The 13,488-nt window shown below is 35.5% G+C and overlaps 2 protein-coding genes across 2 annotated transcripts in view; both read right to left on the bottom strand.

Moving 5' to 3' along the window:
- Nucleotides 1–245, bottom strand: part of MTERF2 (mitochondrial transcription termination factor 2) — a 10,110-nt gene extending 9,865 nt beyond the window's left edge. The window contains exon 1 of the mRNA XM_006914513.3: nucleotides 35–245. The gene's annotated coding sequence lies outside the window, so the exon portion shown is untranslated. The remainder of the gene's footprint in view (nucleotides 1–34) is intronic.
- A 3,267-nt stretch (nucleotides 246–3,512) lies between these two features.
- CRY1 (cryptochrome circadian regulator 1) overlaps nucleotides 3,513–13,488 on the bottom strand; it is a 43,899-nt gene continuing 33,923 nt past the window's right edge. The window contains exons 6-13 of the mRNA XM_006914512.3: nucleotides 13,203–13,375; nucleotides 12,853–13,144; nucleotides 11,022–11,173; nucleotides 10,584–10,786; nucleotides 10,385–10,480; nucleotides 5,077–5,148; nucleotides 4,899–5,002; nucleotides 3,513–4,116 (exon numbers count right to left, since the gene is read on the bottom strand). Coding sequence (XP_006914574.1) covers nucleotides 4,899–5,002; nucleotides 5,077–5,148; nucleotides 10,385–10,480; nucleotides 10,584–10,786; nucleotides 11,022–11,173; nucleotides 12,853–13,144; nucleotides 13,203–13,375 — 1,092 coding nt within the window. The 3' untranslated portion in view covers nucleotides 3,513–4,116. The remainder of the gene's footprint in view (nucleotides 4,117–4,898; nucleotides 5,003–5,076; nucleotides 5,149–10,384; nucleotides 10,481–10,583; nucleotides 10,787–11,021; nucleotides 11,174–12,852; nucleotides 13,145–13,202; nucleotides 13,376–13,488) is intronic.

The following is a 13,488-nucleotide window of genomic DNA, read 5'->3' as shown; positions in this document are numbered from 1 at the left end:
CCCACCCCCCGCGGGGAGGAAGATCGCGACTCACCTGTCTGTGTCTACTCCTTAAGGGGCAGTGAGTCCTGGGTCCCTGGCTCTGTCCTTCCTCCCTCATCCGGCCGATGATCCCCGTGGCTAATCGTCTTCCCGAGGGCTGGGGACTAGGTTCAGGGTCCCCAGCGCCCAGCAGGCCACCTGCCCCTCTGCCCACGGACAACAGGGCACAGGAGACCCGAGAGCCCGCAGGCGCACGCCCTCGCAGCCCCGCTGCAGCCAATCAGGGCGCGGGACACAGGCAACGTGACCCTCCCGACGCCCGCGGACGCCGCACGGCGGGGTGGGGCTCGCAGAGCTGGGCCAGCCTGGGAACCAGCTTTCCGAGGGCTGTCGCCTGGTGCCGGCAGTTTCTGCCTGTGGCAATTTCACACCATTTCCTTCCCAGTATTTGAAAAAGTCGGAGTTTCAGTCGTTTTGTCCCTTGGGGAATGTCAGGAGCCCGTGAGAAAAAACGTAGAAGTAACTCAGAAACTACTGTATCTTCAAGCTAGAGTCATTCAGAATTCCCCAAATAATTCCATAGAACTAATTTACAAAAGAAATGTAGTTTTAAAAAGCCCCAAACCTCTTTGAAGCATATCTAGCCTTCTTGCTACCCACCCTCTACATCCCCAACCCAGCGGAGAACTTTAAAAGCCTTCCTGCCGCCTTCACCTAAATACTTGCCTTTTCTGATAACTGCCAAGAGGTTCACATTCCAATTATCACTTGTGATGTCAACTTTATAATTTTTCCTGAAAGCCAGGCTTAATGTCTGCCCCGTTTATTCTCATGTGTCCACCCAATCAACCAACAACGTGTGGCATGCCGGTTAAGTGCCAAGCATGTGAAACAGCAATGAGAAGACAGTGGCGAACAAGATGATGGAGAATAAAAAGTACTTTTCCTGTTCTGGTGGAGTTTACATTCTTGTGGAGGACAAATACATTGACAACCAGTAACATGATTAATCGCAACTAGAGTTGAATGTTTCCAAGGACAGACCGCCCTGATCCTGCCTGGTTGTCCTCTGCGTGCATGTGGAATTGGAAGCAGGACAGCTGTGATTTTCCTAAGCTGGCAGCCCCTCCCTTACTGTTAACATAGCACATTGTGCACAGTCCTGACACAGCTGTAACACACAGCACCATAATTCTTCTAGATGGCTCTCTAACCTTGTGGAGTTGACTTCCTGAGGATACTGATGAATTTATTTTCCTATGAACAATACTTGGCACATGGTAGGGACTCGGGAAATGCTAATTAAATCTTCGAGTATAGCCTTGGTACCCAATTTGTGCTCAGTAGGCTTTGTTGAGAGAGACTGACACACTTTAATTCCAGCAAGAATCCTGACTCCTTGTCTCCGGATGGACTTTGATCTCCAGGATATTCTAGAATTAACTGAGTAGCTAATGTATATGAGGTAGGGGAGTGCTAGTTCAGTAACCCTCCTCCCTGAGTTACTCTTATACAAAAACCTTATTATTCATGGTTTTATTGAACACTTTTTCCTGAAATACAAGGACTTGGGGTCCAGACTAAATTAAGTGTTTCACATGCATTTATTAAAAGAGAATTAGAGTAAGATACAGAGAGAAGGAAGTTGAGGAATGTAAACTCAGGCCTTAGAGCTGCATGCTGAAATCACTGGTCAGGAGAGAGGGAGTAGAGATGGGCACTAGGGTGCTGCCGGAGGCTCTAACTGGGCCCCACATAACTGTGTGAGAAATGGGAATACGAATGATCCTGTGAATTGTAATCAAAACTTGAAACTGACTGACTTAGCTATGCCAACTGTATTAAACATTACCCAAAGCCTTTCTCATTCAAAATATTTAAATAGCACACTTATAGGACCATAAAAATCAGACAAAAAAATTTTGGATGGAGAAATGGGGGAAAGAATTTAGGATATGCACACTATCTATAAGAAAATTACAAACATGTTTGAAATTGTGGGGAGATCCTGAAGTTTTTAGTAGGAATGAAAAATGATACTGTTATCAGTCTTTTATATCCCAAATTTACTAATTTAAATGAATGTGAAGAACATAAAGACTTTGCATAGGTTCATTCAAAAGCTTGGTTCCCTCAATACAATTGTTCTAGCAGTTTTTGGTTCGAAGAGTTCAAGAAGTATTTGCTAAATGAATAAAAGGTCTTAAATCCCTCGACCACCAATAGGCAGGGCTTCTAGTACACTAACTCTTATAGTTAGGGGGAGAAAACTACATTCAGACATAGTTCATCTGCTCTGTTGGAGCACATTGATACCTCTCTTTCCCCTTCATGATTCTTCTTAGTCACAATTTAGACTAAATTGAAAAAGCTTTCCCCCCGCAAAACCCCTAAAAAAATAAAACAAAACATATCACATATCTGTGTAAAATAGCAGTGCCTATGCTAAAATAGTGTTCTTTTACTAAAATACTTATTTATTCTCATAAAAACTGAATCTTGTATTCCTCTGGATGGTAATGGTAAATTGTAAGCCTATATATAGATTTCTCAATTCTGTACAGTGCCAACAGGTTCAAACAGTAGGATATGAAGTACAGATGTCATGAAAAACAACTAAAATATTCCTTCTTATAAACAATGGTGAAAAAAGATAATGCACTTTTTTTTTTCTTTTTTCAGTAGTGGAGTTTATTGATCAGTAATAACTCATTAGCCAGGATACTTTTAAAAATGCATGTCATCTGAAAATATGTTGTTTCTGGATTTTTGACTCAAATTTATCTTGAGTTACCTTTAAATGATTATCACACTAAACATCTATCACTACTAAAGATGAAGAAACACAAAGCTACTTGTTATAATTCTAAATGGCAAGAATTAGCCTACTAGTGACAGGAAAAGGATATAACAATAGTAACGGCAATAATGGCAGCTGACCAGAGCTGCAGCATACAGTTATGCAGACTACGCTCTGCACGATCCAGTAAGCTATACAGCATGGCAGCCCTGTAACTAACATTTATCTAGTATATCCCACCACATGCCAGGTACTGTCATGAACATTTCATATGCAGTATGAAGCAGATACTACACTCATCCCTATTCTATAGATGAGAAAAAAGAAAGCATAGAAGGTTAATAATGCGCCCATTCTCAAGCTAATGAGTGACAGAGTCATCAGGCATCTGACTTAAGAGCCCACATTCTTAACTTGTTACCCTGTACTGACTAACTCATGGTTACAATCTCCATTACTTGAAAAAAAAATCTCTGGTTTTACATCTTTCTTGCAGGTAACTTTATTTTTGAAAGTATAAGGTATTTGGAAGACAGTATTCTTATTTGGAATAATCTTAAAAATACTATTTTACTATCTATATGGTAGCTGTTCCTTCATTCAGAATGATGACATTCATAGAATCTATTTAATTTGTAATCACATCTCACAGACCAATGCTTTCCTCCTTACCTAAAACAAACAAAAAATTAAAAAAGAAGAAGAAAAAAACAACACAAAGTACACAAGATTCCATATATGCATATACTTTAATAACAAGGTCACTTTGGCTGTAAATGAACAAATAAAGGGAGACAGAGAACAACACATGATACTATTACAAATATGGTCAAAACAGGCACATATGAAGCTTTAAAACATATACTGTGTTAACAGAGGCTACAACTACCAATTTTGATTACACACATTTTCTAAAACATTATCAAAGAGTGCAAAGTTAGAGCAATGATGTCAAGAAAATTTTAACAAAGTCTTTTAAGAAAGTCTAAAAACCTTCTATTTTCCGGCACTGACTCTCAAAACTCTGATTTTTATATCAGAGTATCACTTTGCCACTTACACTTTTACCATACATGAAAAATTATCAAAAATATATTGATGGGTCTATACTAATTGTGACTATTTATATTTACATTAAGCAACTTCTTTTACCAAGTTCTTTATATACAAATTACCATGTGTCCTATGTGAAATTCATAAAAAGTTGAAAACCACAGAAATGTCATTAGAAACAACTGCTTTCCATCAAAGAACATTTTAAAATAATTTAACTGAAAACAGTATTGAACTCCCCCACCAATTTCAGCTGCAACAGTATTCCTCTTGAATGTTTTCTGTGATTTAAGGGGAAAAAAAACTAGGTAAAGCTTGATTGCAAGGAATTAAATTATAAAAATTTGATGAGTGTTTACGGACATTGCCTTCAAGAAAAATATAGTCTAATTAGGTTGGCAATAAAAAACCAGCAATAATTTTTTAAACGGAGATAGTTTAAGATAACTGAAGAAACAAAAGTCTTTAAAAACTGGCAACTGCACTGTATAAATACTTTTCATATAAATTTACTTCACAAACTAGTATTCAATAGCCAACTGAACTGAATATAGGTATGGCTTTTTTGATACTTCCCAAAAGTGCCAACATTTTTTAAAAATTAAACTATTTCTAAACTAGAAAGAATTTAGATTTCAGAAGTATCACAATAGATGAAAAAAAAATTATAAAGACTTAAGAGGCAAAGATTTGGGGGAAAGTTTATAAAGGGATTATATTAATACTACTAAAATTACCATTAAAATTAAAAAGTCACTTTGTTTTAGAATCATGGTTACATAAGAAAATGAAAAAGATCTCTTTCTGAGAAAAAAACTTGAGCACAAATTCATAAACTTTTCAAATTTAAAGGTCACTGAATAAGATGACCATAAAAATGAGTGAATCATTTTGTCCTGTACAGATGCATTTCTCTTGTCTAAGAACTGATTTTGTAAAAGTCACTGAGAAATTTATGCCTCTCTGGTTTGAAAACAGAGATTAGCTCCATTTTGGAAATTATCTTAATTTATGTTGATTACACACTACATTAAAGCAAGCAATAAAGCTCTACAATAGTTACCTAATTAGTGCTTTGTCGCTGGACTTTAGGACCGATACTCTGCATGTCCTCCTCCTGACTAGGACGTTTCCCACTGCTGAGACCAGTGCCCATGGAGCTTCTTCCTACACATTTAAAAAATGTACGTTAACAACAGGAAAAGTGGAAAGAACAGTAAGCTCAAATGCTTTATACTTACCTTGTTTTAACAGGTGAGTTTGCTGACAGTCTCCATGAGCATAATGTAAACTACCACTCCCTTGAGAGCAACCTGTTAGTATTTAAAACATAGTAAAATTACTTAAAATAAATTCCAAGTTGTATATAGTAAGACTACAAATCCAATTTTTAGCATTTGTATTTAAGGTCATGTATGCTTTTTAGGACAAAACTTTAATCCTTCATATGATCCAAAAATCACATGCCCAAATCAGGAAAACTGAAATTTAGGGTCATAGAAATATTGACTGTTAAAAGGCAAAAATCACTGGTAATCATTTTCTTTAAAAAATTTCTTTACTGGATGACAACAATTAGGCACTTGACCACAAAGGCAAAACATAGGGCAACAGTGAGATATACATCCTTTCTTCACCTTTTGACCTTCTATTCCACACTCCTCCCTCAGCACACCTGTCCAAAATATATGTCTTTAGAGATAAGGGAATAAGGGTCTGCCAGATGAGAATTAAACAATTCAAATCACAAAATGAGGAGGAGACACAGACAATGTGACAGTTACCTAGCCTGAGCAAATATATCAACCCTTCTAAAAAGAAACAGTGGGTCAGCTCAGAAAAGTAAGGTTCTAGAGAAACATTTTTGTCACTGTGTCCGGATTATGGAAAAAAATGAGCATTCTAGCCCTAAGAGAAGTCACCTCATGGCCTTAACAAGATAATCTACTTATTTTTGTTATAATTTCATGCTCATCAAGTTATTCTGAATCAAGAATTCAGCTTTTCGGATATTCGAAATTGGAAAAGTTGGGTGCCCTGATCAGGGATGAAAACTATCATTGGAAAGGCTATCTCCACCATAAATTAATAATCTAGCATTCCCTGTTGATATTTTAATTCACATGATTCAAAAATTTCGAGTCTGTTGTTCACAGAATGGTGACCTCTATGCTGAAAATATTGTTTTTGAAGTTGTAAGAGTGAAGGTAAGACTCTGGACTATGGCAGCTTCACCACTGAATGGCGCTCCTCCTAGTCTTACCATCAGCAAGGCTTCTGGTATCAACTCGTTGCCATGCATTATTTTTGTACAACACTATTTTAAACTTCACACGACAATGTGAAAGTACTTAATTCCACTGAATTGTACATTTTAAATGGTTAAAATGCTAAGTTTTATGTTATGTATATTTTAGAATTTATTTATGAATTTACTGATGGCCTGTTTATGCTAGAGACTATGCCAGGTACTATGGATACAAATACTACTAAGACGTGAGGTCTGTCTTCAAGGGGCTCACAGTCACATGAGAGGAGACAGATACATAAAATTACTAAGTACAAAGTCATGTTATTAGGTGTTGGGATGGAAGTTGGTACAGGACACAATGGGGACACTAGGGAAGGAAAGGTCAATTTCACTGGAAGATTCACAGAGATGGCCCATAGGCCAAGTCATAAACTAGTCGCCTCAGTTTCATTTTCTCAACTTCAGTTTATTCCTCTTATAGTTCTAAGATAAATGAGAATAATCTCATTAGAAAATATTGAGTGAAAGCAGCCAGACACAAAAAATGAATACAAACTATGATTCTATAAAGTTCAAAAATGGGCAAAACTAGTATTAGAAATTATGAGAGTGATTACCTTTAGGAGGAGGGGGTAAATTAATATGTTCAATAAATATATTAGGAATTGCCTTAAGATGGGATTTTATTTCCTTAGAGAGCTAAACGATAAGCAGGCACTTAGGATCTCCCTAAGTCCCTAAATTCATGAATACCTCTATCACCTATAACTTTCCCATAAAAATGTAATAAATCATATTTTCATAAGAATAATAGTACAAGAGACAATGAGTAGAGGACAGAGCTTTGCTCATCAATTGGCTATGACCAGCTTAGTCATTTACAAATACCACAAATCCCTATATATGTCTTCAGTAGACATCATAGCAGTTAAATTTCAAATGCCAAGATTATATAAGATGGGGATCTTAGAGTAAAAGCAACTTAAAAAAAGCATTTCTTGTTTAAAAAAAAGTTTTTTAAGGCCAAAAGTTTATATAGTCACTTTCCCCTATGTTATACTATCAGTAGCACCAAAAAGATTTTCCACTTATAAAATTCTAACTTAAAGAAACTATGAGGGGAAAATTGCCTAAAAAAGAAATTCAAAGGAAAAACAGCAACATTTTTATATTGACTGTCTCTATTATATTTTTCTGAATTTTCTAAACTCTCTATAGTAAATAGTGGTTTTAAAAAGCAATTTTGAAGTATACTTGACATACCATAAAATTCATCTGTTTCAAGTTTACAATTCAACAAGTTTTAGTAAATTTACAGAGTTGTGTAACCATCAACACAATCCAGTTTTGGAATATTTTCATCACCCCCAAAAGATCCCTCATGCCCATTTGTATTCATTCTCTATTCCTACCCCTAAGCCTAAAGTAACCAATAATCCACTTGGTCTTTTTTAAAGATATGCCTTTTCTGGATAGTTCATGTAAATGAAATCATGAAATATGTGGTCTTTTGTGCCTAGCTTCTTTAAGTTAACGTTCTATTTTTGAGGTTTATCCATGTTGTAGCATGTATCAGCATTTTGCTCCTTTTTATGAATTAATATGACATTGTAATGGATATACATTTTGACTATTATAAATATTCACATATAAGTCTTTGTGTAGGCATATGTTTTCATTTCTTTCGGATAGATACTTAGGAATGGAACTTCTGGGTTATATGTTAAATTTATGTTTTAGCTTTTAAGAAACTGCCCAAAACTGTTTTTCAAAGTGGCTATACCATTTTACATCCCACCTCTCAGCAGTGTATGAGGTTTCCAGTCTCTTTGCATCCTCCATGACACTTGTTATTGTCTGTCTTTTTTATTCTAACCACTTAAGTGGGCACAGGGTAACCAACTCACCCCAGTTTGTCCAGGTTTCTTCAAGTGTTAGCCTTGAAAGTCTTGTGTCCCAAGAAACCCCACAATCCCAGGCAATAAGTGATAGTTCGTTACCCTAAGTGGGTGTGAGTTACTGTCTCTTACTAGTTTAAATTTGAACTTCCCTAATGACTAATAATGCTGAACAGGTATTTTATAATAGGAAAAAAAAAAAAAACCCTAAAAATTAAACTAAAACATATGATAGTAAACAGATTATGGTCTGTTTATTCTAAGAACAAAAATATTTTAAGACATCTACATATAGCTTATTTATTTCATGAGCACAAAAAAAAATCTATAAAAGGAGAGGAAGAAAATGCAATTTATGTTGCAGAGATTAAGAATTTTCTGCAGTCATTTAAAAACCTAAGAAAAGTCATAAAGAATCCTGCCCTTTGATATGCCGTGTGAGATACTGTAAAATAAAATCCCATAAACAGGGTAAGTACAGGGCATAAAGGGATATGCTTCAGAAGTATGAAAGTCTTTTCAAAAGGCGCAGAAACCTGAGGGGAGAAATGCTTTACAGCACAGTCCAAATCTTAAGGATCTTTCCACAATCATTTCCATGTCAAAGTTTACAAAGCTCTCTCCTTCATCTGCCTATCCAAATGGTACCCACCCCACCATGTTCCAAGAAAACTTCCTTAATTCATCCCTCAAAAATCTCTCCCTTTTTACCTACTGCATGTGGAGGCAGCATCTTACAATATACCACTTTTTAAATTTGTTTTTGTTTCTCTTTCACACTCCTATTTAGACTGTAAGCTCACTGCAGCTTTTATGTCTTCTATGCCTTTTGAAAACCTCACAGCACCTAGTTACAAAGTGTGTTACAGGCAAATATTTACATGATTAGAGTACTTTTAAGATATATTAAGATACATCATAAAATATCATGTTTATAGATTTGTGAAGCAAAATTATTCCAATTTAACTTGCTATCATGATTAGTTTTTGCAGATAACTCCAAATAATGAACAAAGATTTGAGTGGACTAAGAAGCAGTATGTACCATCATTATCCATTAGCCAGGCACCTGAAGCCTGTTGCTTCCTAGCCCCTCTGCTACCTGCCTGTTATCTTAGTGCTTCAGAGAACTCATGTGTGGGTAGAAAAGGCGGGCTGTGAAGTGAACAAGAGATCTGACAGAAATTTTGAAATGATACCTTGTTGAAATGTACTTCAAATTGTTAGGATACTCTGGGAAAGAACATTTCTGATGTATACTGTCATCACTGTCAACTATTTGTCTGTCAGGTGAAACACATTCTAGTAATAAAATATTTTATCTTTTAAACACTACGTATGGCATTACATTTGCAAGGGAGGCCCAGTGAGACAGGAAAGAATAAGAACTTTAGGACTAATCAAACTTGAATCTGAATCTTAGCTCAACTACTTACTAACTATGGAATATTGGTTAAGTTACCAAACCATTCTAGGCTTATTTCCCCAGTCATAAAATGAGAATCCTACCATCACCTCCTCAGGTTAGTGTGAGAATGTGGCAAAATTCCCTTTGTTCTGGAAACAAAGTAGGTAGTCAAATGTGAGCGCCTTTGTTCCTTTCTTCCTAATTGTTAGAGGATAAAATACATGCTCTCTTTCTTTCAAAAGGATGCAAGATATTTCTGAATTCAGAAAGATTCAATTTTTTAAAAGGTTTTATTTTTAATAACAATTTTGAATATCTGACTTCTTTTTTAAAAAAGTAAGCCTTCCTCAAATGCTGCCTTGTTTTTAATCAAATTAATTAGCTTCATGCTATTTTTGGTTAGAACCTTTGAAAACTGATAATAATGATTCAAATTTCCAATACATTCTGACTTCTTGACATTATTAATATCACCCATATTAAGAATATATGAGGCAACTAAATATATATCATACAGAAAACCATTACGGACCAGACCTTGTAAGAAAAAACTCATGCGCAAAGGACTAGAGGTCATACAGGAGCATGTGTATGATAAATCTTCTGGCCATGTTCACAGGACCACTGACCTTCTTAATAAATTACCTTATAGCTGATTATATCTAAAGAGAATACAAAGTAATGAACATTCTGAAAATGATATGAGTTTGATTTTACCCTAAAATTGCTCTCCGCATTCAGTTTGCAAGATCTTGACCCAAATTCTACTACATGTAATGATGCCTTCCATCTCTAAAATGTCACTATTGGAGTGAGGGTGTGTGTGTATACATGTATGCATGCATACAAAGAACTTACTACACAAATTTTAAAGATAGATTTTTAAAAACATATTATAGTGAGGTTCGATAAACAATGTATTTGGTTATTAATCAATCTCTTTATGTTTGGATGTTCCAAACATAAAGTGCATAAATTTCCTTTTCACTTACTTCCACTGCTGCTACAACCTGGGATATTCTCTCCAGGAGAATACCCCATGAGGCCTCCATTCCCATTAGGATTAGAAGGCACTGATGCAAGAAGACCTAAAGGGAAAAAAATTCCTATTAAATGATGATCAAGATCAAATCAAGGATAGGTACATAAACAATTGCCAAAGAAACAAATCAAAGTCTGTTACTGACATACCTAGTCCTCTGTATCGTGAAAGCTGCTGGTAGATCTGTTTCATCCTTTCAATATTCAAACGGCTTGCTTCGGCATGGTTCACCATTGGTTTAGGATAATTAACTCCTATCAAACATTTGGCTACCTTTTGGATACCTTCTGGTGCATTCCAGGGATCATAGATATATTTCGCAGGGAAGCCTCTTAGGACAGGCAAATAACGCCTTTTGGGAGAAGAAAGAAAATTTATTAAAAAAATGAACTATAAGCAATTATAACAAACTATTTATTAGCTACGAATGACCAAAATCAAATCAATACCATTTAAATGATTTGTTTACTCTTCTCCTCATCTTTGCTGCCCATGATGAGTGGGGAATACTTTAAGCATTGCTTAAACATGAAAAGCTCTTCCTGGATTAGTTATTCCAAATTGAATAATAATCACTCTTGATTTACCTGATATAGTCTCCATTGGGATCTGTTCTCCTTCCAAAACCAACAGGGCAATAGCAGTGAAAAAACTGTTGGAAAAAGGAACTACAAGACAGCCACATCCAACTTCCAGCATTTATGCTCCAATCTGCATCAAGCAATAATTCTTCAAATACCTTCAGAAGTAACAGTAACCAATTAGTTTGCACACACATAATTCTCAAAGCAAGTATTTTTCAGGTCTCTGCAGAGCAAAAGTCAAGGCAAAGAAAATCTAGCATAGAAGTGTAAAACTAAACATTCCAAAGTTAGTTTTCTTGTCTATAATGTTCTACAATGAGTTCTTTCAAGAAAAGAATCCTATCAGTAATAAAGTGGATTTCTGAACAGGATTTATCTTTCCAATTTTTGCAGTGTTATGTGGGAGTAGGGTAAAAAAGTTATTCAAGTCACTGATTTAAAAGGAAACTCATAGACACAGACAACAGTTTAATGGTTACCAGAGGGAAAGGAGGGGGAGGGGAGAGGTAGATAAGGGTAAAGGGGGTCAAATATATGGTGACGGAAGGAGATTTGACATTGAGTGGTACACACAATGCAATATACAGATGATAAATTATTGAATTGTACACTTGAAACCTGTATAATTTTATTAAGCAATATCACCCTGATAAATTTAATCTAAAAAAAGGGACATGAGGTTAAAAAAATAGAAAGAAAAAAAGCAGTAAACACTTTCAAGAAAGCAAAAGTGCTACCAAATAAATCATCGACAGAAACTTAGAAGCTTGGTACACTGGCCTACATAAAGGGAACATCCAAATATAAATGACCTTTTGAAATGTACTGGCATTCAGATGAGAGGTGGGTTGGGGGCTGGGTGAAAAAGGTGAAGGGATTAAGAAGTACAAATTGGCAGTTACAAAACAGTTGCAAGGATATAAATTATAACATAGAAAATACAGTCAATAATACTGCAATAATTATGTATGGTGCCAGGGGTGTACTAGACTTATTGGGGCAATTACTTCATAAGTTATATAAATGCCTAACCACTACACTGTACACCTGAAACTAATATAATACTGTATGTCAACTATAATTGAAAAAAAATTGAACTAGGTCAGAAAAAAAAGAACTGCAAAATTCCCAGGTGTACAGATATTAACCAATAAACTTTTAAATAATTTTTAAAAATGCACTAGCAGTATAGAGTTTAAATTTTGAATTTATTGATTCAAAAGGGAAACAATGAACATGAATTATTTTTTATAAATTCATTAAGTATGTGCTATACATCTACCTCATGTACAACTTTGTACTAGGAAATATGATATACAAAAAACATAGGGTCAGAAATGGTCCGATAAAACATGTATGCAACTCCTGTTATGTATAACCACAAGATGTCACAAAATAAATGCAGTATGCTTCACTTTACATAGTAGAAATATTACTAAAAAGCTGTGATGTTGAAGTGAGGTGAAATAATATATATTTTAAATTTACACTATGAATTCACTATTTCTAAGAACTCCTGAGTGAATTATTTTTGTGACAAAAATGATCACCCATAAATATATTGACAGAGTTAAGTCCAGAGTGTTAAATCTTATAGTTCTCTCGATGACTAGGCTAGTTTAGCCACAGAAATGACGTTAGTGTAGCTGAACCAGTTTTCACCATTTCTCCTGTCTAATTACACCATTCTGCTCTCCAAAAGTGTGATTGTGTTGTGGGAATTAAATGCTTTACCCACTGAAAAACTAGACTATAAACAAATGTACATAATAGACAACTTCTAGAAATTATTTTAATAAGGTATAGAGTCCTTCAAAATAAGACCACCACGTACCTTCATTCCTTCTTCCCAACTAATCCACAGGTCACCTCGCGTCAGGAAGCAAGCAACTGCATGTCTGGCCAAATGGTGAATCCAACCCTCCTGACGAAGCTGTGTCATGATGGCATCAATCCATGGAAAACCTGTCCGGCCTTCTGCCCACTTCGCTAAAGCCTCAGGATTCTTATCCCAAGGAATCTGAACACAGATGGGGTTTCCTTCCATTTTATCAAAGCGTGGATTATTTGTTGCTGCTGTATAGAAAAATTCACGCCATAATAGTTGTCCATAAAGGGAAACTGTTCTTTTTAACCTAAGATTAAAAAGCAAAGAAGTATTATAAGCAATTTTTTAAAAAGTACTTTGAAAAATAAAATCCAGTTTTAGTTAATACCTTCTTATAGAGATCTGTTAGTTTGAAGTAAAACAGTCGACATGACAAACAACCAAATCGGAGGTAAGGACTGAGTCCAGTAGGGCTAGCAAGCAAGGAATTTGCATTCATTCGAGGTCTTTCGAAGTTTGCCACCCAAGCCTGAAAACAGAGAGAATAACGTTAATTGTTTTTTCCATTTTAAAACAATGTTTGAAATTTAGATTTTTCTAAAAATAGTAATAGTTCTTGGGGAATAAAATATTATTATTCCA

Source organism: Pteropus alecto, unplaced genomic scaffold (assembly GCF_000325575.1).
Source record: "Pteropus alecto unplaced genomic scaffold, ASM32557v1 scaffold94, whole genome shotgun sequence".
NCBI lineage: Eukaryota > Metazoa > Chordata > Mammalia > Chiroptera > Pteropodidae > Pteropus > Pteropus alecto.
The sequence above is the reverse complement of the archived record's forward strand: the minus strand, read 5'-3'. Positions and strand labels throughout refer to the sequence as shown.